Below are 25,002 nucleotides of genomic sequence, written 5' to 3' on the forward strand. Positions count from 1 at the left end.
CGCTGAGGGCCGTGCCCGCCCCCCGGCCCGGGCGGTGCGGAAGCGCAGGCGGCCGGGGCTGCGTCCCCGCCGGACCCCGGGGGGCGGAGCGAGAGCCCGGGCTCGGCGGCATCCTCCGGCGCGGCCATCGCCGGGCTGCTCCATGGAGAAGCGGGGCCCGGTGCTGCACATCGTGGTGGTGGGCTTCCACCACAAGAAGGGCTGCCAGGTGAGGGGTGCGGGTGTCCCTCGCCTCTCCCCTCCGCTCTTGCTTCCTCCCGGCCCTCTCCCGGTCCCCTCCCCCGCGCCCAGCGGCGCCTGCCCGGTGGCGGGAGCCGCCGCCGGAGGGGCGCGTCCCGCGGGGCCGGGGCTTCGCTCCGCTCGGGGGGCGGGAAGGACGGGCCGGGAGCCGGCGAGGCCCCGCCTGGCCGCGGCCTCCCCGGCCGGGGGATGCCTGGCCGGGCCGTGACTCGGCTCGCCGCGGGCACTTCGCGGCCGTGGAGCTGCCTCCATTCCCGCCCCGGGAGCGAGGCGGAGCGAGGGCCGGCGGAGTGAGCTCCGGAGTGAGGGGCCACGGCGCGCCCCGTGGCACCGCGCCTGTTTCGAGTCGTGCGTGCTTGGTGCGTTCAGGCAGAGAATCCTCAGGAAAAAACTCCAAATGGTGTTTTAGTATATCTTCCTCTATCCCTGCCGGCCCATCATTGAGTGCTCAGGTATATCTTGTACCAAACAGCCCCAGGGTAATAAGCCTATCCTGGATTTAAGTTTTCTTTGCCCGTCTCTTTCCAGCTTTCATAAACGCTTGACTGCTTCATGTGGCCTGTAAGGCAGAAGGATTTTATGTCATGTGTTTCATAGCCGGTTTATGTTGTGATTGTTTTAATTTATTTTTAACCCTTGAAGCAGGAGATGTGGTTGCCCAGCTGGGCTGCACACACAGTTGCTTTGCTGTGACAAGAGCAGATAGACATAATGTTGCATTTCCAGTGAGTCTTCTTCCACATTGAGTTCTTGGCATTTATAAAAATTGCCAAGCCATAATGAATGTGATGGCTATTGTTATACAAGGGTTGATCTGGCGTAAACGCATTCCATACAAGGTAGCTGAGAATTAAATTATTGCTTCAGCAAAATATCCAAGCACAATTCCTCAGAGGCTAAGGTGCAATAACTCAATTTCTGAAAGATGTGCATGGTTTTCAAATGAATCCTTTCTCCTCAGGGTGTCTGGGTGCTGTTCACATATGGATGTTCACAGGATCAGTTCCTGTGAAGTAATTAGGTCATCTGAGTTGTGAGGTTTGTGATATTTATCAGGCACTTTCTTGTCAAACACTGTTGCAAGGTGAGCCTTAGTTGGATATCTGTAGGAGGAAGAGCATATTTTTGCCCTCTCCTTGTTTGCCTCTTGGAAAAGACCTAGGCTTTTGTTTATTCTGTTCTTCTGGAATGTGTATTAATTTTCTTGCACATTAAGTGGTGTTGATGCAAAGAAGAAAAGAAAAAGAACAAAAAACCCAACCAAACCCCCAAACTATAAATTGGTAGCATTTTAATTTTATTTTGTTGCCAGTAAAATGTTTACCAAAGTACATTATGAGGTGTTGTCAAAAATTAGGTTGGAATACCTCTGAACTGAAGTTTTCTTTATCTCAAGAAATGACCTGGAGAAGCTGGAGAGGAAGGCAGTTTGGGAAGGGGACAGGGTAGCTGAGTCACAGAGAGGAGAACTGCAGGAATAAAGTGACAGTCAGTAGAATCACAACCAGGCTTCCTAAGGGCAAGCTAAACAGAAATCTAATTTTAAATGTATCCTACTTCTGACATGGCAGATTTTTTACTGAACTATGGAGAACGTTTCCTAAAAGAGCTGGAGGCGAGGAGTGGCACAGCTATAGCCTAATGAGTTTGACATTAGTAGTATGCAAGACTTGAGAGAATTTGTGAAGGAAAGAATTAATTAACAACATGAAACTAAGTAGACTGGGTCCTATGTGCATTTGCTAAAGATAGATCATGGCTGACTGACCTGCATCTTTTGTAAGAATAAGTGATTGAATTCCTTTCTCTGTGAAAGAAATGGAGTAACTCTAATCTGCTGGGAACTTGATAACAGATCACACTTATTCTTAAGGCAGAGATACAGGAGAATTAGTGCAAGAGCTGGTACTTGGGTAAAGAGTAGTATGAAGGAGAGGAAGCATAAACAGATTTGAGTCAGAAGAGGAACTATTGGTTTGAAAGGTACTTGCAAGAAATGTTTCTCAAGATTGAAAGTGGTGCTGGTATTGTTTACACCATGAAATTGAGCTATGGTGAGCAAACTCGAGGAACCAGTATTTCAAAGGAAAACTGGAAAGTTGTGCAAGAGCTGGACAATAAGGAATGCTGGATTGATAAAAATGGGGTGCCTTATGAAGTTGTGCAGTGGGGATAAATAATAACAGTATAAGCTTGGGAATTGACACGAGGAAATGTCTGGAAGAGAAATGAGATCCCATGTGATCAAGGCTAAGTCACCAAAGTAGTGTCATTTGAGGGCAAAGAATGACAATGTATGTAATCCTATTGTGTGATAATATGTGTATCGATGCATATAAATTCTGATTCACTTTTCAGAGAAAGGGATTTGAATTTTCTCTTCCAGAACTGGATGAGATAGTCCCTGGGCAGCCTCTATTAAAGGAGAATGTAGAAGAGCTTCCCTAGGTAGGCTAACAAAGTAGATTTGGAGGCTGTATTCACCTCTGTAGGTACGGGAATGTTCTTCCCTTTTCCTCTCCTGCCACTTCACATCTGGCAAGCAGAGGCAGTTGTGGTAAGCTGAAACGGGGAACTGAGGTGACCAAAAAAGCAAGCCTTGTTTTGGTGGGTTGTTTCACAGGTTCTATTTGCCAGGTGGACAGCTGCAGAGGACAGACACATGGGCACAAGAAGACCTGTGAGGGTGAATCACATCTTTTGACCTGCTGGCCACATTCCTTATGATGCAGCCCAGGATGTTGTTGGCTTTCTGGGCTGCAACGTGCAAAGTGCACATTGCTGGCTCATGTTGAGTTTTTTGTCACCCCCAAATCCTTCTCCACATGGCTGCTCTCAATGACCTCTATGGTATTGATAATAGCCTTTGAAGTTTTCATTGAAACACTGCATTACATGTAGTTGCATTCCAAGAAACTGTTGGAAAGTTAAAAATGAGGAGGAAAACCAGATCTTTAATTTAAATGAGTGTTGGCACAAGTACCAGTGGATATGAACTGTCTGAGCATGTGCTGCAGACTGTGTATCTGAAACTGTGAAGTGCAGAAAAGCAAAGGTCCACAGCAGTGCTCGAATAGGCATCACTCGGAGTGAATTTGGAAAGCTTAAGACTGAAAGATCATAGAGCTAGGCTGCCTGACAGGAATCCACCTGGTTTGCCTGAGAAGGCTCCTTTCAGTTTCTGTTCATACCTCTTTTCTCTTGTAGTCCTACTAGGAAATGCATGTGGAGTTAGGATTTTCTATGGATTTCTTGATGCTAGGTTCTTTCATTAGCTGTCTTTGCTTCTGAAGCTTCATCACTTGAGATATGTACAGCTCTTCCTGTTGGTTAATTTACAGGATAAGAAATGTCTAACATGCAAAGGCTTTGCTGTGCAGTTTGGAAATGTATAGGATTATCTTTTTCTTTCACAGACTTGAAAAACAATTTATATGCATTAGTTTCTGAAAGAGAAGGAGAGCCAGATAATCTCTGTGTGCCTTTGGACTGGAGTATGAGTGCCACAATTGTTCCTCATGCTCCTTTCAAGGGATGAATGTTTAACTGGGTCATTTTTGCTGGAATGTAAGAGACAAAGTGAAGTTTTTCCGTATGTACATTGTTAAGTTTGGGGATCCAGTTACCCAGGCAGTTATTAAAAGCTTGGCAGTTGCCACTCACTGTTGGGAAGGCTTTTTGTTATCTGAAAACTAAAGCACTAAAAATTGTGAACACATTGAGAGGAGTTTTCTTTAGCAAGTATGGAGTAAACTTTTGGAGAACCAACTGTACCAAAAGTAAACTTTTGCAGGCTTTTGTTTGTCTACATGAGCAGATTGCCATGCTGTTTCTTTGGACCCCTTAGTTACTGAGTTGAACTGTGAATCCAAGAAGATGTGCAAAAAGTGCTGGTTGCTGTCTCATTTTGTTAAGGATTACAGGTAGTTATGGCAGAGTGTCCAGAGAATGGGAGGAGAAATTTGTCTGCAAACTACTAGGTCCACCTAGTGTGTGACACACTTTCAACAGGCCTATTAAGGAAGGGAATGGCAATTGGCAGGAAGCAGGAATGGTGACAGGTTTCTTGGCTTTATACATGCTGGCTGACTTATTATGGGAACCTCCCATAATAGGAACCTCCCAGTCATTAAATAGTAAATGTTCCACAGTGGACAGAACTCATGGGCAGTATGCATTCAGTCATGGTTTTCGTGCATCTGAAATGAAATGGCAAACATTAAAAATTCCTTTTTGATTCCTCTTTGCTATTGATAAGAGGAATGGCCTCAGGAAAGAGTAACAGGAAAAAACAGTGCTCCATTGTATGTAGTTGCTCAAACTTTTGCCCATAAATGTAAAACAAACAGTTTTGGTGTGGTAGGAGTTCTACACACTTCTCAGGCTCTGCGGGACTCAAGGCACAAAGGCATTGGGGCGCAAAGTGACAGTGAGGGAAGTCTGCCACAGAAATGGTCTGATGTGTTTTGGAATGTCTGTAGCTGCTCAGCTCATTACCTACTGCAGCAGGGTCTGTTGATCTGTGTCAGTGTAGGGTGGTAAGACTAGGACTTCAGGATTATTTGTACCTTTCTTCTGGAGTGGCTGAAAACAAATTCCTCAGTAGTTTTGAGGAACTGTAGTAGTGAGGGACTAGTGATTTCAGAGCAAAAAAGGGGAAAAGTTTTTTTGAGTCATGAAACACTTTAATTACAAATGAGTGATAAAGCACCTGATTTGCCTTATAACACTTTGATTTTTGAAAGCATTAACTAGCGTGGAAGGTCCTTACCCATCTTATAATGAAAGTCTTTAGCAAAAATGCAACTTGAACAGACCTTAACTAGAAGATGCAAGCTGTGTTGAAAGTACATGGAAAGACCTTTGATTTATAGTCATGGTAGAAGACTGCAAGTCCTGAGGTGCACTTCTCCAGTTGTGATCACGTGTGCTGTGACCGTCACTTGAGCTCTGCCTCCAAGCTTTATTTACATGGAGAAGCAGAGAGATAATAGTCTCTGAGGGTGTGGGAAGGCTTAAAATATCACGAGTACTCTAGACATAATTCATTTTAAAGGCAGAGTTAAAATGAGAACTGATGTATTTGTAAAGGAGAGGACGGAAACATTTCAGCAAAGCTGGAAAAACTTGTGGGTAGGAGAGCTAGGCACAAGTCCCTGTAAACCCTCAGGGTGACTGCTGAGGAAGTGCATGGTCCTTTTGCTGCTGCAGTGCCTGACCTGCCGCAATCCCTGCCTTCTCCTGATGCTGCAAGGCTTCTAAGCTAATCACATCTCAGTGAACTTGGGCACTGTGTCACCACCAGTGAGGCCACACAGAATCTCACTTTATTTGGGGCAATGAAGTGTGCACTTCATTTGCACTTGGTGTGTCCTGAGCAGTTGAGCACATCACTGCTGACCTTGTGCAGCAGGTGGCCATTTTCATATGTACCCTCTGAAGAGCTTAACATTATTCCACTTCACTCTTGGCTCTCTTTAACATATGCATTTCTTACTGTGTTGTGGGAAAAAATTGAATAATGAGTGATAGGGAAGGTGAGGAATTGCCGTGTCTATCCTGGAATGCTTACGCTGCCGGTCAGTTTTGTTTGCCTGAGATCTTTTATCTCTGAAATAACGGCAGTGTATCTTGACCCACTTCTCTGAACTTCTGTGGAGAATGACATTTCAAACTCCCACAGACATGGGAATGGATTACTCTAAATACCAAAAGGCAAATTTCCATGGAATCCTAAAGTTTGCTGTAAGGACATTCAAGGTACTGAACTTTAAAATGTAAATGTGGTGCCAGCTTCTTCCAAAGTAGTGTCTGAGTGCTTGTCTGTGTGAGGCTATTTTTGTGTGGACTGTACTTGAAGACCAATCCCCCTCTCTTGTCTAACCAGAGGTTTTCTTCCTGGCATGCAAAGGAAAGCTAAGATCAGGAATGAAACAGCTGATACCCAGTTTAAGAGAAGAGCATACATATAATACTTGTGAGGGAAAAATGTCCTTTAATTCTTCCTAAATTGTGTATGTGATCTTCATCATTTGAGAGCTTCAAATACTTGAGCTCTGGAAGATGGTGCTTGCTGTGATCTGCAGAAATTGGCACCTGACATGGCTTGAGCAATCCATGCACATGGCCTTTTTCACAGGTGCCTGGGAAGCGGGTGTCTTTAAGCAGAAATGTTGGCAACTTAGGCTTGACTTTGCAGGATTAGGAGATGTCTAAATAATGAGCAAGGTCAGCCTGCACTTTTTATCAACTCTTGTGAACTGCCTACGTTTGCAGGTCTGCTGCACTCTTGATTGTAGCATGTTTGTTTAAGAGGAAAATATTGAAGTTGTTCTCTTCCATAGATTCTGTGGGTGGGAAGTTTCAGGGCAACAATTTCCAGCCTTAGTCCTCATTTTGTTTGCTGCCTTTCTTATAAGACTCTGCTTTACTGGAGAATTATTTTTTTCCCTTCCTGATCTTTGTCACTCCAGTAGTTGCTGTGATTCTTTTAGATGTGCTTGATGCTCTTAAGCATACAAGTGAAGTGAATGCTTTGTTGTCTTTAAATTCCTTGTGTCTTTGTTTCAGGGGAGCACAGTATGCAGGTATTATGCAATAGATAATCTTGTCTAGTGATTAAACAAGATCTTGTTAATGGAACAACAGAAACAAAAATAAGTTGAAAAGGAACTAGGCTGGAATCAAGCTGAAGTGCTTTGTTCCTATTTCTGTTGATGATAACCTATAAACATTAGTACAATTCCTTTGGGTTTGTTCCCTGCTTTAATAATATTAAAGCACTTTAAAGAACCATTATGAGCATGAAATCTTCTAATAAAGTTAATCATAGTGTACATCAAGTATCAAAGATTAGTCTTTTGTCTAAAATATGTGGATTTTATGCTCAACAGTTTGTAACTTTTAAAGAAGCTTTTAGCTTTTATTTGTAAGGCTATTCTAATTGGTATGGGTGCTAAAATTTTAAATACACAATGAATTGCTGGTACACATGTACTTCTGTAAACAATACTGCAGATTCTGATCTCTTGTAGAGTTAGCGATGAGTTCCATTTTTTGCATAACAGTTGAATCCACTTACATAATACTTAGCGCTCAGTGTTCAAGAAAAACTTTGTGGTATGGTTGATTAGTTTATTTCTTTGTTTAGTTTTTCCTTGTACTTGATAATATTGTGGTCACTTCTGTGAAGTGCTGCCCAGGAAGTGAAATATTACATACTGAAGGAAGGATTCCATACTGGATATATTTTCCATAGCTACCCTGATGTGCAAGTTGAGAGAAGGTTCCTAAATACCCATCTGCAGTTATGTAATGCTTCCCATAGTCATCATGCTTAACTTTCATCTTATGATTTGTCTGTTCTTTGTATGTGTCATAACATCTGACTAGTTATTTAAATATCCTGTGCCAGGAATCTCAGACTTTCTCTTGAATAGTGAATGAATGCCAAGTCAATAAAACATGTATTTCTGTACTTCTGCTGCATCTTTCATTTCCCTATTCAGAATGTTTTCAAATTGTGGCTTGGGCTCTTAGCACTAGAGGTGGAAATGTAATTTACATACATGTAGAATAGAGGGAGGTTCAAAGCTGTAAAATCACTGAACAGAGGTCACTCCAGCAGGAGTAAATTGGAACTTGCAGGGCTCCACGTTGTGTTCCCTGTCCTAATATCACCTGACTTGATGACCAGTGCCTGCTTGGTAATCCATCTTATAGCTTGTGTGAGGTGCTGAATTAATACACGTAGGCAGCATGCTGTTTCTAAAAGCAAAGTAAGTTGTGGGTACGAGGTGTGAAAGTAAGTTCCTTGCTGCCCCAGCATGCTGGGGGGCAGGACACGGGGCTGGCTGCTGCTTCCTTGGGGCCACTGAGAGCAGTGTGTGCTCTGTGCTTCATTATGTTACTGTGTTTGTGTGTGCCTTCTCAGCCTCATGCGTGGTAGTGAACCACATTTGCTGGCTCTCACGAGTAATTCTGGTGTTGAAACTTGTGTGGAAGGAGCACATTCACTGAGAGCAGTTCTGGGCCCATCAGATATCCTGTGGCAAAGAGCCTCAATGCTTGTTGGCTCCTCAGACCAAGTGATGGCTCGCTTGGACTGCATTGGTTCAGCAGTCGGTGCTGGGTGTGTGACACTCAATGGCCATTTCTAAACCCGAGAGTCCAAGTGCTTAGAGGTGTGCTGGTTGTCCTGGTCCTCACATTTTCCCAGGGGAGGCTGGATTCAGTGTAGCATTTGTCAAACTTGTTGCCAGCTCCTTGCCATTAGGAACCAGGGCGTGGAGCAGGGCTGAGGAAAGGCTACATGCCCGAGTCTCATGTGTGAGGTGTGAGTGCTGCCCCTGGAGAGGGGAAATGCCACAATCCTTGTGGCTGGGTGTGCTCATCAAGAGCCCATGGGCACCGACATGGGCACTAAGAGCCGATCTGTGGATGAACAATTGGCTGCTGCTGACTCCAGTCTGCACTGGCTGCTGTGTTGGACAGACATCTTTGTTAGGGCTAGAGATTGGGCTGCCCTCGCTTGTTTAGTCAGGGAAGCTGCTCTCTCTTGCCAGAATTCATCTTATATGAGTTCTTGCTTTCTGTAATGTATAAATCTTGTCTTGATGGCACAGAATTCCGTAGCAAGTCCCCTTGGCTGGAATGGTTGCGGTAGTATTAAGTTCCTTTTCTGGGAAGTGTGTGTGTGTTGTAAAAATTTTTTTTTTTTTTTTTTTTTAGTTTCTTCTCTCTTTGAAGAGACTAACAAGAGCCAAACTTTCAAAGCAAAGTATTGATATAGGGCTTGAACTCTCTGACTATAAAAATAAAGTGTTAAATAATTGGAAAGAGTGTCTAGAATGCCTGCTAGCATAGTGTTGAAAACAAAGGCTTTGGTGTTTCAGGTTATCTTTTAAAGACCTCAGTAAGAGTCAGAGCTTTGCTAACCTAGTCAAAGTTTTTGAGGCAAACTTGAATGGTGATATCGTGCCTACAAATGGTGCCTTAGAACTTGTGTAAGTGGCCACTCTATGGCTTTAGCAATATGGAAATATATGTAGGTACCAGTTTCAGGAGCTGAAAGGACAGAAACAACTATGCCCTGCCTCCTTGTAATACAGTGATTTCTTCTCCTGTTGCTATTTGTGTATATAATGTATTTTAAAATATATTTATGTAAGTATGTATTACATGTATTCTTCATATGTATTTTTTGTAGGCATATATACATGTATTATACATAGGTGTTACAAATATTAATATTTATTGAAAATGTATAACATATATTTAAAACTCTCGTCATTATATTACTGCATTGTTGTTACGTGCATAGACTCTTCTGTTTGCAGATTCTGGTCTGTTTGTTCTGCTGTGCAAAAGTGGGGGAAGTTTGTAATTTAAATTCAATTGTTATTTAAGTAATAAATTGTTCTTAGTGCTGAAAGACGAACAATGCCCTTAGATTTTCATTTGGCTGCATGCTGCAGTTGTTATGGTGATTCAGATAAGGTCATTGCTGTACTGGTCTTCTCTGGGTCTTGCTATGCCATGACTAATAAATTGGCAAAACTGATTTTAGAAATCCCTACTTTGAGTGAAGAACAATTACTGACTTATTTATAAAGAAGTAACAAGTTTTAGGTGTAATTTTTATGTTTTTTTTTTTTTTATTACTGTTGCTTAGTTATCCTCTATTTAGCATACTTTTGACTTTCTTTTTTAGAGAGGAAGGGCTGGTATCCTTGAAATTAAATGTGTTGTAAGAATTTATGAAGGGAAAAGATTTTCTAAATAGAAATGTAATTAGTGAGTTTTGCTGATCTCCTTTTCTTTGCTTCAAGCAATTATGCTACCTGTTTGTTGCAGTTGAAGCAATGGGAGAAATCAAAGCAATTGTTTAGAGGATGGAATGGGTTTGCTTCTTGTAAATTAGATTCTCTGACTTATTGAAAGCATCCTGGGTATAACACTGTCATTCTAAAGATTTCAGATTATTTTGAGATTAAATAATCTCTCCATTGTACCAATGCAAAAACTTACTTGGGTCCAGATGTTTTTTCATAACTTAAGAGAAATCTTCCAAAATGCCTGTACTAAAGAGGAGAGCTTATATTGTGACTTTAATTCAAATGTGCTAGTAGATGAAGTGGGCAGGATGGGAAGGTTATACTGACTTGCCAGCACATTTTAAATTATCACTGTTTAGTGCTCACTGAGGATTCTGCTTTGATTAAAAATTAAGCGCTTTCCACAGATAAGGAGAACAACCTTACCTAAGTGTAAAATTAATGCCAACTGCCTGTCAAATGTTTGAGTGCAATAGTTTAGCTGGACATGCTCATAAATTTGTAAATTCCTCTTTTATCAGTGTCCTTTTCTAACCTTTCTTCTGATTGTATACTTACAATTTAGTAGAAGACACCATCAATGCATTTTTCTTAAAGAAGAATTATCATGTTAATGCCTAGATGTAGAAACTTAAATGCATTTTTCCTTGCCTGTGCTCATGTTTTCTTATTGTGGCTTAATGAATGTGTAGTAAATTTATTCTGGCTAGGAAGTGCCTTTAAAGGCAAGGAACAAAACCAGATTGTCTCGATTTCCCCCCCCCCACTAGAATTGTGTGTTCATTGATGCTTTGCATCCAAACTGTTAGATTCAATACAAACTGCATTTTGAAGGTTAGTTAATACTGCAGAATTCCAGAAAAATAAAAAATGTTAGTTCCAGAAATTCAGTTGTACTTCCATTTGAGGATTTCTTATAAACTAGATTTTATTTTAACAGTAAATCTTGATAATTTACAAGAGTTGAAGTATTCTGTGTAGTGAAGAGCACAGTTATTTATTTGTCCCCTAAACCTCAAGACAATATTCTGTATTGTTTTTAGTTCTGAAATCCATCAGGACCATCTGCTTAGAGAACATGACAGTTTGAACAGGCAAAAAGCATTGCCTTTAAAACCCCTTGACAGGCGTGACCACTATTTCCAGCTGGAATGAAGATCCCTGACACTTGGAAGAGTAAGAAATGCATGGAGATACTAGTTCATGTTTTATGTAGTTTATTTTGAAGTCTCTCAGGAGTTCAGCTTTGAATTTGAATTTCATCTTGTTGAGGAGTCTTCTTTAATTCAATTGAGGAGACAAAAACCTGTAAAATTTTCTCTGGCAGTCAGCTCTAAAAACTTGTGTGTATATCTTTGTTCCTGTTGACTACTAGGCTTTATGAAAAGATTTAAATTCTCATATTTGCAGGCATTTTTGTAGCGATACATGTATTAATGACATACAGGGACATTTAAGTGTATGTTTATGTATGCACATGCATATGTGGATGGATTTACGTTACAAGCCGTTATATTTAAATAAAAAATGAGCTACTCTTTCTTCATTCTGTGAAGAGGGTGAAAAAGAGGTATGAGATAGGTCTCTTCAGTAGTCCCATCTCTTCCCCCTGTCATGGTTTGTCTTGGGTTTAAGGTGGAAAATGATAAAAAAAAAACTTTTTAAGTTGCCTTCCCTAGGAGCACTGCTCTGTAATTTGCACACACAGGCTGGGAAAGGTTTTTACTGAGACTCTAGTTGTTTGAAAACTCAGAACTGATAGAACTGAAATTCTGTTTTCCCCCATTATTACCGCCTCTATACATGTGCACTGCTCAGTTTCATAATTTTCAAGAGCTGTGAGGTTTTAGCATTTTTATAAGCCTGCTCAATGTTCTTGTAATACTTTGGTTTTGAAATAATGGTTTCTTTCCGTGCAAAGGATTCCTAACTGCAATTGATGCAAGTTGGCAAATTGAGCTGGAGAAATCAAGCAGAACATCTAGAGGATGGGGAACAGTTAGGGTGAGTTTCATCTGCATTAAGTCAGCCATCTGCAAGTTAGACTTAGAGCTAGCTCTCTTCAGAGATGGTCAAAAGAAACACATCAGATGAATCACCCACTGCAGGTGTCTGTTTTCTCTGACTTTGCAGACTGCTTAGGAAAACTGCCTCAGAGGTCTTGCTTTTTGACATACAGTCAGCTGACATGAGTCCCACCTGCAGTGACTGTGTATTTAATATCAAAAAGTTAAACTTTCTCATCACTGGGAACTGTTAAGTAGGAGGAGGGATGAACAGAAGTGCTCCAGGGCATTGCATGCTCTTCTTGCTTTTGCATTGTCCTTTTTCCTGTTTTCTTTGTTACTTCCACACTTTTGGTACTTTGGCTAGCAGCAATTCTGGTAAACTGCAAGAATGTGATTCCTCCTTAGAAACCAGGATATGTCCTATATGGATTCTCTTGGGGAGTAGGAGAAATAATAGTATGTCGTAATGTAAATCAGGACTATCCTAAAGTATATCTGTAAAATAGAGTATTTAAGGCCACTTAAGCAGATTTAGTTTTGATTTGCCTGAGTTTTATGATCTTCTCTTATATACCCATGATGCATACAGAAATTTATATTAAAACTGGTTTTTGAAAGAAGATAGCTAATAGAAAACAAGATTGTCATCAGTGTCATTAATGCCTATACAGTTTATTGAATTTGGAACCGACAGAACCTGCAGAAATCCCTGTTGCTGGGATTATCTGATAGCAGCAGAGATGTTGATAGCATATTGTGAGCTAGAAAAAAGTGGTTCTTAATCAAATTTCACGCTGTAAAAAGAACAGAGGAACCAGATTTCAGCTTTATTCTGGACTTTAAAAGGAGTGTTTCTTAGTGAATATGTGTTTTTCATGTAGCTTGACTCATCTTACCCATCTTTACTTTAAATTTGTCTCCTAATTCATTATTTGGCTGGATTGCAAAATACAATGGTAATTCTGAATGTGCTTGGAAGCAAAGATATCTTAAATCCTTAAAGTATTTCCCTGTCAGGAATGATGCATTGAAGGTATTTGCTGGAATCTAAGGAACTCAGGGTTTCTTCTGTATTTGTTAGAAAGAAGCTCCTCCAGAGAGTGAATCTGAATCCCTCTCTGTTGGCCATGCAGTGAAATAAAATACCTGAGTCAGGACCTAAGTGTAGCTGCTCTATCTATGACTTGCTCTATCTTGACTATCTATGTTTTAAACTTAGTAACTGTGCTATATTTATTGCTAAAGTTACTCCTGCAAGATTCTAATAATAATTTTGTAAACAGTGTTTTCAGCCAGCCAGTTTGAATCTGAACATTGGCAAAAAGTATTGCGGACATTTATGTGAAGTTTCTATCATTTTAATCTTAGCTACCATTTTAGTTTCCTTATTTGTGACTTAAAAAGGATAGTGGGAATCCTGCTAAAGGTTAGTGGGAATTCTCATGATGTATGTCTGTGCTAAATGGCAGTTTCTCTGCTCTTTAATTCCAGCATTTGTCTCTCATTTAGAAGTCAGATGCCTTTATTTTTTTTTCTTAAGGGCCTATTTTTTTAAAAGACTCTAAGGATTCCTCATAGTTACAGGGGGTTACAGGAGTGGCTTCTGGGAGAGGCTGAAGAGCCAAGGAGAGACCCAGAGCTGGTCAGTGACCATCAGGGGTGGTGGTAGCACCTTTGGGATCCTGTATTTGAGAAGGAAAGTTATTGCAGAGAAGCAAATTGCAGCAGAGAAGAGAGGAGTGAGAGTATGTGAGAGAAACAGCCCTGCAGACACCAAGGCCAGCGAATCAGGAAAGGCTGGAGATGCTCCAGGCACTGGAGCAGAGATTCCCCTGTGGCCTGTCATGAAGACCACAGTAAGGCAAGGCTGTCCCCCTGCAGCCCGTGGAAGTCAATGGGGGGCAGAGATCCACGTGTAGACACCCCCATGGCAGAGCAGGTAGGAGCCTGAGGGAGGCTGTGGCCCCGTGGGAAGCCTGTGCTGGAACAGGCCCTTGGAAAAACTTGTGACCCCATGGGGGACCTGAGCTGGAATTTGTTCCTGAAGGACTGCACTCTGTGGAAGGGACCCACACTGGTGAGCAGTTCGTGAAGAACTGCAGCCTGTGGGAAGAACTCACTTGGGAGAAGTTCATGGAGCAGTCTGCTGGGGGAAGGTCCCCATGCTGGAGCAGGGGAAGGATTCCTGCCTCTGAGGAGGAGGCAGCAGCAGAGACCATGTGTGATGAACTGACCATGAACCATTCCCATCCCCCTGCACTGCTGGGGGAGGAGGTAGAGAATCAGAAATAAAGTTAAGTCCAGGAAGGAATTAACCCACTCTACGGTGGGGAGAAAGTATTTTCAAGATTTGGGTTTATTTCTAATTATCTTACTCTGTTTTATTGGTATAAAGTTAATTTCCCCAAGCCAAGTCTGTTTTGCCCATGACAGGGACTGGTGAGTGATCCCTCCCTGATCTTAGCTCGGCCCATGAGCCTTTGATTACATTTTCTCTCCCTTACCCATGTGAGGAGCGAAGTGATAGAGCAGCCTTGGTTGGCTCCTGGTGTCCAGCCAGGGTCAACCCATCATAACAAGGAATAAGAAAACTTCAAATTGATACCACAAGTAGCAAGGCTCGTGTTCCTGGTGTTTTCTTGTCCTTTGTACCTTTTTCTCAAGTTGGCAACAGTTGTAGACAGTGACATCGTGTGTTAAGGTGAAGAATTTCACTTTTCCTTGGTACTGTCATCTTTGACAGGCTTTTTCTTTTGATCTTATCATTATTAGTATTTTATTTCATTATCCATAAAATGCTAAGATTATTTATATGCTTGCTTTCTAATGTTTTTTATTTTCCATGTGTACACACATTTTACAGCTCACTATTAATGCTTACTAACTAAATACCCTTGCAGAGAAGTTGCAGTGTCAATAAACAGTTTCTTTTACTGAGAAATTTGTGTTTAGATTTTGTTCACCGAATTAAGAAATGCCATCTGGAAAAGAGTTGGTGGAAGTGGCTGGAAACCAGAGGGGTCTCCATGGGAAAAAAAGATTGCATTTTTGTAAAGATGCTGATTGTGGGGATCTGTGGTAGATGTGTAATGTAGTGCAAGAAATTGAAATGTTGTCCTTATTTGTAGGAAAAAGAGGCAAATGGCAATTAAATGAAAGGCAAAATTGAAAAGCAGGCTTTCTTTGTGAAAGGAAAAGGAGATACTTTTGGCCATTGTGTAGAACATGTTGTAGTCAGGGACATAAAAATATATAAACCAGTGTTTTACTCTTAGTGCAGTTTCTGAGATGATTCAATATCTTGCAGGGTGAAAGAGAGCCTGCATGTGTTAGCATTACCAGTCATGAGCACCTGAAGGACTTGGAAGTTCTGCTTTCAGGATGTGTGCCCCAGCAATGACCCCTGCTGTTGTTGCAGGTGTGACAATGTGCTGCTGGCTCTGTGCGCACAGGGAAGAAGATATTCAGCTCTTTGGTGCTGTTTTCTCCTTAAAGATATTTTTTCATTTCTCTTGAGAGAAAGGAATTAGGCTCTAAAAGCCAAATCTGCCCAAGGCCTGTTGGTTAAACAGCCTGTGGGTGCATTGAAGGAAGAGACAAGCAATGCTAGTTGGAAGAAAACCATTTTTTTTCCCCATAATATTGGTAGGAAAAAAGTGCTAGGCTGAATCATAGAGGCCTGCTTGTATGGTAACTGTAATGTATTCTCTCTTTTTCTCCCCTTTGCTTTCATTTGTTTGTTTAGGTTGAATTTTCGTATCCTCCCCTAAAACCTGGAGAAGGACATGACAGCCACAGTTTACCAGAGGAGTGGAAGTACTTGCCGTTCCTTGCCTTACCGGATGGCGCTCACAACTATCAGGAAGGTGAGAAATGAGAGAGAAAAGTTGTGTGTACTTCTGCTGCAGCCCAAAGTAAAAACCTGATGTCTGAACAGCTGACCAGTGATTCTTTTTACTATTATACTCCCTGCACTTTTTGTTGAAGTTGCAAAATACAGTGGCAATGATACGTTCCTTTAGGTGAAAGTAAAGGTGTACCTCCTACATCCAGAATTCAGATGTCAGTAAAAACTTCATGATTACATGCCAATTTTGCCTAGTTCTAGCACAAAGCAAGGCTGCTGGCTTTCTCAGAAGTTCTTTGAAGGGTGAATAAGCTCTCCTTCACTAATTTAGAGATTCTGAAAATGACCTGCAGGTTGTGGAAAGCCATGTCAGTGTAATGGTGCGAGCTTTAAAAGGGTTTTTGTTGGCAGAATGAAAATAGAAATATCCATTGGCCATATAGTCACCACAAGTTTGTGGCACTTTTTATTTTTTTAGAATTGCATTTACTCCTTTATTAGCAGTTCTGTTAATCCCTGACATTTATATTTGTGTCCAGCTTCATCTTTTTTTTTCCTGCAGAGCAGACAAGAAAGTCACTTTAAACAGCAAAATCACAGAAACCCTTTAATACTACTTTTAATTTGTTTTGGTTTTTTTTAACATTATAAACTTAGCTTCCCTATTGTCCAGCTTTTGGAGATCTCATTTGGAAACAAAGTTTATCAAAATAGTCCCTTTCCTAGCAGCAATAAGAGTGTCGCTGACTGCTCTGAGTCACGATTTTTGCTGAATTTCTGCATTGTTAAATACATTATAAGAAGTAGGCTACATTCAAAGCTAGAAAAATCACATGCAGCTGCATTTACCTGCTGTCTCTTGTCTCAGTACTACTCCAGTTAATACTCAGCTTTGAGCATTTTTATTGCTGTGCTAGAAGAATATAAATGTTTATTTTTTGGTAAGGACAAAAAAGAGTTGGCAGCGAAGGGGAATTATATATCCTTGTGTTTTGTAGGCAAGAATACACATGAATTTGAACCAGGCAAATAGATTTTCTGATATTAATTGTATTTCATTTACTGCAGCTTTATTAGATATCTAGTTTTTGAGTTTTAAACGAATTCCTGTAATAGCTGCATTTGTGCAAAGAGGATGACTTGGTACAAGAAATCGTCATACAGACTTTCTAAAACCCTAGGTGATCTCCAGAATATAAACTTAATCAAGGTAGTAAGCTTTGTTATAAAAAGTCCCCCTCTCTGTTGGTCATAATGTGCATATGGGATTGTCTCTCCTGTTCATTTTCTTACTGTGAAGCAAACAAAAAATTAATAGTTGGTTTCAAAAAAGATTTCACTCATGTTTTGAAAGGAGAGTACAACTGTCTTTGCTTAGGATTTAACAGCTTTTTTGCCAGTAGCAGCAGGTGTGTGTGTGTATGTGTGTGTGTATATCTCAAGCCATAAAAGTCTTTCTCTTGTCATATTTTATAGATACTTTTCTTTTTCATTTTGCACTTGCACAGAGACAGTAATTATTTTCTATAAGACTAGGTTTCACAAGTTCTTTTTGGTAGTATAGTGCTGGTGGTTGTGCAGATATCTACCTTGGCAGAGGTAGGAGCTGCTGTAACCTTTCAACTGTGTGTGTCCTCCTTGGTGTTTGAGGTTTTTTTCCTACCTTGACTCTGTTTGCCTTCTTAATGGCATCACACTCTGAACTGTACACACTGACTCACAGTGTCTTGCCTTTGCTCCTTTGTCCTGAATTGGGAAGCAGCATGCCTGTAGCTTTCAGTGGCACTTCTCTTTTGTCAGTAGCTGCTCCTGAAAAGTAATGTTGGCTTGGTTTAGCTAAACGTGAAGCTATCCTGCACACCTGGAGATTCTTCCACAAATTATCTTGTAATGTGAAAACTAATTTGGGTCCAGACATAACTTTATAGGTGACTTGTTCTTTTTTCTTTCTTTTTTTTTTTTTTTTCAGAAGATAAGTGTGTACTAGTATTTTCTGCAGTGAACCTTTAAGGGATGCTGAAAATAAATATACCAAACTTTTGTTAGTGAATGACAAAATAGTCTTGTCTTTTTTTCTAGATACTGTGTTTTTCCATCTCCCTCCGAGATGCGGGGATCGAACCACGGTGTATGGTGTCTCCTGCTATCGGCAGATTGAAGCAAAGGTAACCTTCCAAGTGTGAATTAATTATATCAATGAATAATAGGCTCAATGCATTAACAAACCTAAAATTCAATGGCTTGCATTACACCAACAGGCCAAACCTGCATGATTGTGTTACATTAAAAGTCTGTGAAAGTGCTCACAGTATGTAGCTCCAGAACTTGAGAAGTATTCTTTCCCATACATCAGCAGGTGGGTGTATTGTGATCTTCTGGAATGTTCGAGGCAACTGAAAAATACATTTTGTTTCTTGAGAGCCAATCCAGCCATCAGCATCAAGCAGTAAAACTCAACTGACAGTCTGTCAAGTGGCAAAGTTAAATTTCAGGCAGTAGGCCTTTTGGGTGGAAAAAGTTGAAATTTCTCCCCGTAGATAATTTGAGTACTTCCTGGGATCAGGCCATGCAAGTGTAGGGATGTTTCTCTTCACCTGCTCCCATTGCCAAAGATACACTTGCAGAGCAGAGTGGAATCTTTCCATTCATGGTGGCTGCTTAGTGATACCAACCTTTAGCAGTAAAACTGAAAAACTGAGACGAGCCACAGTGTGCACGTGATCACACTGAGGAAATTAAGTACTCAATCTACTCAAATCATCCCATGTTTTCAAAAATAGTAATGGTGGTATGATCTCTGCACTTAGAATTGAGAAGTTATTACAAATTTCTTTTTAAATTACTTATTTTTTCAGTGAATTGCCAATAATCTGGAATGTCATGTGGATTTGAGTTCACCCTCTGAATATATGACTTGTTTATGTACTCTGTTTCTGTGTTAATTACATCTTGATTATATTTCAAGTTCCTGTTTTGGCTCTAGGAGAAATTTTACTCATGCAGTTTTTGATTCCATTTCTTTTAAACTAAATTCCACATTGGTTTTCATTCACTCATTATTTTTGCACCAGCCTTCACTGTATTCTGTGGTTTAGTCTTGCTGTGTGTTAACTTGGCTTTATTTTGCTTTTGATTCCAGTTTATGCTTTTTAGTAACCAATTAAGAAGATAAATAGATCTTTAAAATGAACTCTTTGTAACAACTAGAATAAAACCCAATGTGTTTCATATGACAGCTCTAGCACCCTCTCCATCTGTCCTTTTTGATGTGTGGGCTGCAGTCCATACATTTTCTGTTTTGTACAGTTAAGTGAATCATTTATTTGTATTCTGCCCTCACCATTTCTAGGTTTGCTGTTAAGTGTTGGGACAGTTTGTTCTGGCTGAGAATGTAGCTTATTTTGTGGATAAACTTTTATTTTATGAGTGGCTCAAAAAAAGATGCTTGAATATGAAACAAGAAATTTCTAAGCAGAGACCTTGTAATCTGGTCCACTTTCACAGATGATGCTAGAGAAGAACAAGTGATGTGTTGTGGTTTCTCTCCCATACATTCCCCTGAGTTAAAATGCCATTTCCTTTTCCAGGCTATTGCCTTTTTCTCACACTAGTGTCTTTTAAACAGTGCTTTGCCAGTCGTCACAGTTATGTTTGGATCTTTGCTGGACATGATGAGATAAGAATACAGCTCTGACATGTCAATGTTATGACCCTTTTTACTATGTGGAATCATAGAATTGTCATACAGTGGTTTGGGTTGGAAGGAGCCTTAAAGATCATCTGGTTCCAACTCTGCTACCCACTGGACCAGCTTTTTCAAAGCCCCATCCAGCTTAGCCTTGAAAGCTGCCAGGGATGGGGCATCACAGACTCATTGCTTTCCTAGCCAGCATCCGAGTGGTTGAATTCTCCCATTAGGGTGAGAGCTTGTGAGCACAATGTTTCCCATTCTTGAAGCAAGGCCTTATTGACAGACTCCCCCTGATCAGGCAGCTTGTAGTAGACCCCAGCCAGGTGTTTTTTGTAGGTGCTGTGGTTGATTTCTATCCACAAGCTCTTGACCTGTTTGTGTCTGTTTCTCAGAGGCAGCTGTTCCTTAACACAGGGGATGACACCCATGCCCCTCCTTCCCAGCCTATCCCTTGTGATTACATAAGAGCATACTGTTGCATGGTTTGAATATTCTACCACTGAAGATAGCTAGTTTTAGGATTTTGTTTAAATAGGGGAGTAGTATGTGGCAACTAGTCTGGGAAAATAATTCTTTTTGAAATGATGTTTGGGTAAAAACACTGTAATACTTCTATTTCTTAGGCATTAAAAGTACGGCAAGCAGACATCACCCGAGAAACTGTACAGAAAAGTGTCTGTGTTCTCAGCCAGCTGGTAAGAATATTTATTTAACTCCCAAAACACTTTCAGGTAACCTTAACAATTGTTCTTCAATATTCTTATTTGGAACATTTGGCTTCAAACATCTGTCTTAGCCATTGCAGAGTAACAAAATATTGGAGTAAAATTGAATTGGAAGGCTATGGCATTTGAGTGAACCACCTTGATTTGTGGTATCTGCTTGTAACTGGAAAAAGTGCCTGCCTGTTGTCATGGATGAGGATACTCTGCTCTTTCTTAAATGCTACTAACTCAATTTCATGTGGTAGAATTGAGGAGTTTGGCTAGTATAATCATGGAATTGATAGGGTTGGAAAGGGCCTCAAAGATCATGTAGCATAGTAGCTGGAGAGAGTGGCTACCACCTTCAACTGTGAGGGAGGTTTTCTGATAGCTACACATACAGCATATTCCTGTTTTGAAGAGATATCTTTTATTTCTACTATTCATCAAAAGCTGCTGGTCACCAGGCAGAGAACAGAAATTCTTTTTGTGCTTAAAGCTGAAGAAAGAACTATTACTGGAGCTGTCACTATTATGAACAGTTTTAAGGCAGGAAACTGCTTTACCAGAAAGATGTTCAGTGAGGTATGGTACATGCAAATGGAAAGAAAATGAAATTATTGTCATTTAAAATGAACACGGGAGAAAGATGTTGGGAGTTAGCTACTAAGGACTGCTCATCCATGAACTCTTGTGTATAATAAAGTGTCAGTATTGCCACATAAGCATGGAAGAAGATTAAAGTTCAAAATGAGTGACTAAATAATTTTATTCACTTGCTTTTGTGTTTGTTTTTCTTCCAAGCCTTTGTATGGGTTACTTCAGGCAAAGCTGCAACTCATCACACATGCATATTTTGAAGAAAAAGACTTCTCACAAATTTCAATTCTAAAGGTAACTTTCCAGTAAAATCCACACAGAACAGCTTTCAGTGTATGGTCACAAACTTTAGTATTGTAACTTAATGCTCAAATATTCCTTTTGCATAAGTCATTCAGTTATTCTGCTCCAGTAATACTTTAACATGAATTAAATGTACTACCCTAATCTGACAGAGAGTCAACTTTCTGATTGTTATGAGATACAAGTGTGGTTGTCAACCTGTATCTCTGTTGATTCCATTAGTAAAACTTTGCTTTCTTTCTGGAATAAGCCATTGAAGTCCTTAAATAAGTGAATTTTATTTATTCTGGATTTTGTGTGACAATATGCCATTAACACCTTTTTTTTTGGCCTTTGTTCTAACTTTTACAGGAACTTTATGATCATATGAATAGTTCCTTGGGCAATACTTCGTTAGAAGGGTCACAAGTTTATCTTGGTAAGTGATTTGTTTTGTATAAAGCAGCAGAGATGATGTTGCACTAAACAACACATGCCTCTCCTGAGCTGATTTGTTGATGTGCATTAAGAGGTTAAGCACCCAAGGTCTACATTTCTCTATTAATGGATTTAAATAAATGTAAAATGTAGTGTTGCTTTCATGATAGGAGTCAGTTGCAGGTTGAAAGCCATATTACTCTTTGACCTAACAGTCTGACTAGCAGCTGTTTATGTGCTTTTGGTAAACAATACCTTAAGCACCCCACACCATCAAATTGTTCAAATTTGCATGTTATTACCTGTTATTTAGGATATCTGACCACCAAGTTCTGACTCTTCCTGTGCTTTCTGAATGCACAGTGTAGTATTTACCTCAGTAGTTCCCTAATGCTGTGTGGCAGCCAACCGGTGTTAACTCAGAGCATAACTACTTGTTGTTCTTGTCTCTATTGCTGATGAATTCTTGCTCCTGCTTAAAAAAAAATCAAAATAATTCTGTATGAATTCTGCTATTGAAATAACCAGGTTCACACAGAATCCATAATGGGTATCTCCCACATGCTGAAAAATGGTGACAAGAAGTAAATTAGTGTCCCTATCAGCTGTTGAATTGTTAATAATTGCTCTCTTTTTGGTGTCTCAGGTCTCTCTCCTCGGGATCTTGTTCTCCATTTTAGACACAAGGTAGGTATTCTCTACTAGATATTTAAAGGATTGTACTATTTAGAAATAGAAATATAATAGAAAAATAAACATATCTAGACATACCTGAGCTAGGAGTAAGAAGACTGTTTCCTACGTACTGGTATTTACACAGCCTCCTGGTTTTTGCCTGCAATTCCCCCTGCATAACTTCAGTGAAAGCACGTTCCAGACTGAGGAGTTTTGTTAGTCTGAGGGATTCCTGGAGATTTCTAGGTTTGTGTGACATTTTTGAGTCCTGTCCCAAAGTGCAAATGTTCTCTCATTTGTGGTCTGGTTTCTATTTCCTGTTTCTCTTTTGATGAATGTGATAAAACGACTATTGCTAAAGTCTGTGCAGACACAACGTGGAGCATTTTTCCTGTGTTTTGTAAATTTTGTAGCTTCTGCTGTCACAGAACCTGAGGGGACTTGGACCTGTCCTCTTTTTCCTAATTTCTGTTGAAATTGAGTATATGTGCTATAGCTAAAATACAAGTAGCATTTATAATTTTTTATTAACTGAGATATATCAAGGAAACAACTTTGAGAATCTGAATTTCATGGTGTATTTGCACCTGCTCAGTAGATTTTTGGGGTAGAACTCATTTTTGTTTAACTTCAGATGTCTGCCAATCGTACCCCAGACACATGTGTGTTTTTCCTTGAGTGTAGACAGTCTGGACAGCCACTTCTGATCTAGATGCCTAAAATTAGGTGAGGTGAATATTCTTCTTGGTTTTTTGCTGGATTTCTTTGAGTAATTCTGTGGAGGAAGTCTTTTATGTTTATGTCGTTTACTGTTTTTAAAATGATGGAATTGCGCAATGTGTTCTTTCTGCTAAGCTGTGTACGATTCAAATTACCCAGTTCTTTTTTTGTGGAGGTTTTGATTGTTTTTTGGGTGTTTTTATTCATCTCATGCTATTTTAAAATGTGTGCTCAGGTGGAGAAAGGGTATTGGAACACTGGTTTTCACTGGTCAGATGCATTTGGTCATTTAATTATTATGCAGTGATTAACAAAAAACCTTGAACAAGAGGTTATGCTTGCACATTATTTTTGAAAAATGGCACTGGTTCATTCACCATTTTTTTCTTTTTGTGTTTTTTTTTCCAGGTCTTGATCCTTTTTAAATTGATTCTTCTAGAGAAAAAGGTAATGTTATGTAAGCTGAGGCAGGTAGTTTAAATAGAAAACATATTTAACATACTTAAAACTTAGCTGTTAAATATTTTTCATCTGTAAAATAGAAGCATCTGAAGTCATATCAACAACTTTATTTCAATATATAAATTGGGTTATTAGGTTAAAGCAACTGCTGTGTGTTGATCTATCCATTTGCCTTCACTTCTATCCTGTCCACACTTTGTTTCTTTAATTGCTATCGCAGCCAAAGTAAAATGTGATTAAATGTGACCAGAGAAACGTAAAATATTATAAAATATAGAATGGGATGCACACCATGCAGATAGGTACCTGTGTGGAGGAAATGATAGGAAATGTGGGTACCTAAAAAGGCACAGCTTTACAGAGATTCAGTAAGTAGAACTTCTGGTTCAGGCTTTAAATAGACAGACCAAAAGAAATGAGTGCTAGAAGTGTCCTTCAAGCCTGAATTCCATGGACACCTGCAAGAGACAATGGAGAGCTGTATCCGTTAGGTCAGGCTGAACTCAGATCATAAATTGGTAATAACTGCTGAATTCTAGGATCAGTGCTTGCTTTGGGCTCTCTTACTGCCTCAGAAGCAATGCTGTTTTAGTAATTTAAGTGTAATATGCAAAATGTGAAAATGGATGTGAAATCAAGACTTCTGTTTTCTTCTGTGTTCATATTAATGCCCTGGAGCAAGAACTTAGAGTGGAATGACTGTATCAGCTGCCAGACATATTTATGCAGGGATTTTGTTTTGGTTTGGTTTAAAAATGTTATTTAAAGCTTTGTTTTAGTTTCCCAAATGCTACTTTTTCTTCAGTGAACCTGCTGTATTAAAACCCAACTTTTTCAGAGTGCTGGGAAGGCATGTTAGAATTTCCTGTTAGTTGCAGCTGGAAAGTCTGTAGGATTTAATCTATAAGTTATCAAAACAGTTGTGGAGATGTTTATTTAAGTCTGTGTCCGAGACCTAGATATCTTTCATGAGGCAGTAAATATGTTATTCTGTTTTAAAATAGATGTAACAACTTCTCCAAAGCTTTTGCATTTGTCGCTTAATTCTGTAAGTCAGATATACCTTGACAGTTCTCTGTATTTATTGATGAGAATAAATGCAGTTTCTGCATTAAGGAGGCATATGCTGAAGATGACTATATTAAAGGCTATGCAAATGGTACACTTGAGAAAATACAATTATGGCACAGTAGGGGTCACCAGATCAGTTCAGCATTTGGACAAGTACAAAGAAAATACTTCACTGAGCTACAGTTCTTTTGTGAAACTGCTCAAACCACAAGACGCAAATGCACAGGAAGAGAGGAGAGAGAAATTTCCCAAGTGTGTTCACATTACTCAAACATACAAAGTTGTTTTGAAAGTAACTGAATGCTTATGGAACAAACCTGCAGGTTGCTTTGTGTCTGGTTTTCCCTAAGCTCTGACAGGAAGACAACACTTGCAGTTTCAAAAGAAAGGTTTGGTTTTCAGGCACTGCCTGTTTTCTGGCAAATGT

General features: G+C 40.0%; 1 protein-coding gene across 1 annotated transcript in view; it reads left to right on the top strand.

The window, feature by feature from the left end:
• The first annotated feature begins 19 nt into the window (after positions 1–19).
• AVL9 (AVL9 cell migration associated) overlaps positions 20–25,002 on the top strand; it is a 41,587-nt gene continuing 16,604 nt past the window's right edge. The window contains exons 1-8 of the mRNA XM_064417767.1: positions 20–208; positions 15,831–15,951; positions 18,012–18,097; positions 20,247–20,318; positions 21,132–21,221; positions 21,582–21,648; positions 22,294–22,334; positions 23,451–23,489. Of these exons, the coding sequence (XP_064273837.1) occupies positions 143–208; positions 15,831–15,951; positions 18,012–18,097; positions 20,247–20,318; positions 21,132–21,221; positions 21,582–21,648; positions 22,294–22,334; positions 23,451–23,489 (582 nt within the window). The 5' untranslated portion in view covers positions 20–142. The remainder of the gene's footprint in view (positions 209–15,830; positions 15,952–18,011; positions 18,098–20,246; positions 20,319–21,131; positions 21,222–21,581; positions 21,649–22,293; positions 22,335–23,450; positions 23,490–25,002) is intronic.

The sequence above is a fragment of the Passer domesticus genome, chromosome 1 (genome assembly GCF_036417665.1).
Source record: "Passer domesticus isolate bPasDom1 chromosome 1, bPasDom1.hap1, whole genome shotgun sequence".
NCBI classification, from domain to species: Eukaryota; Metazoa; Chordata; class Aves; order Passeriformes; family Passeridae; genus Passer; species Passer domesticus.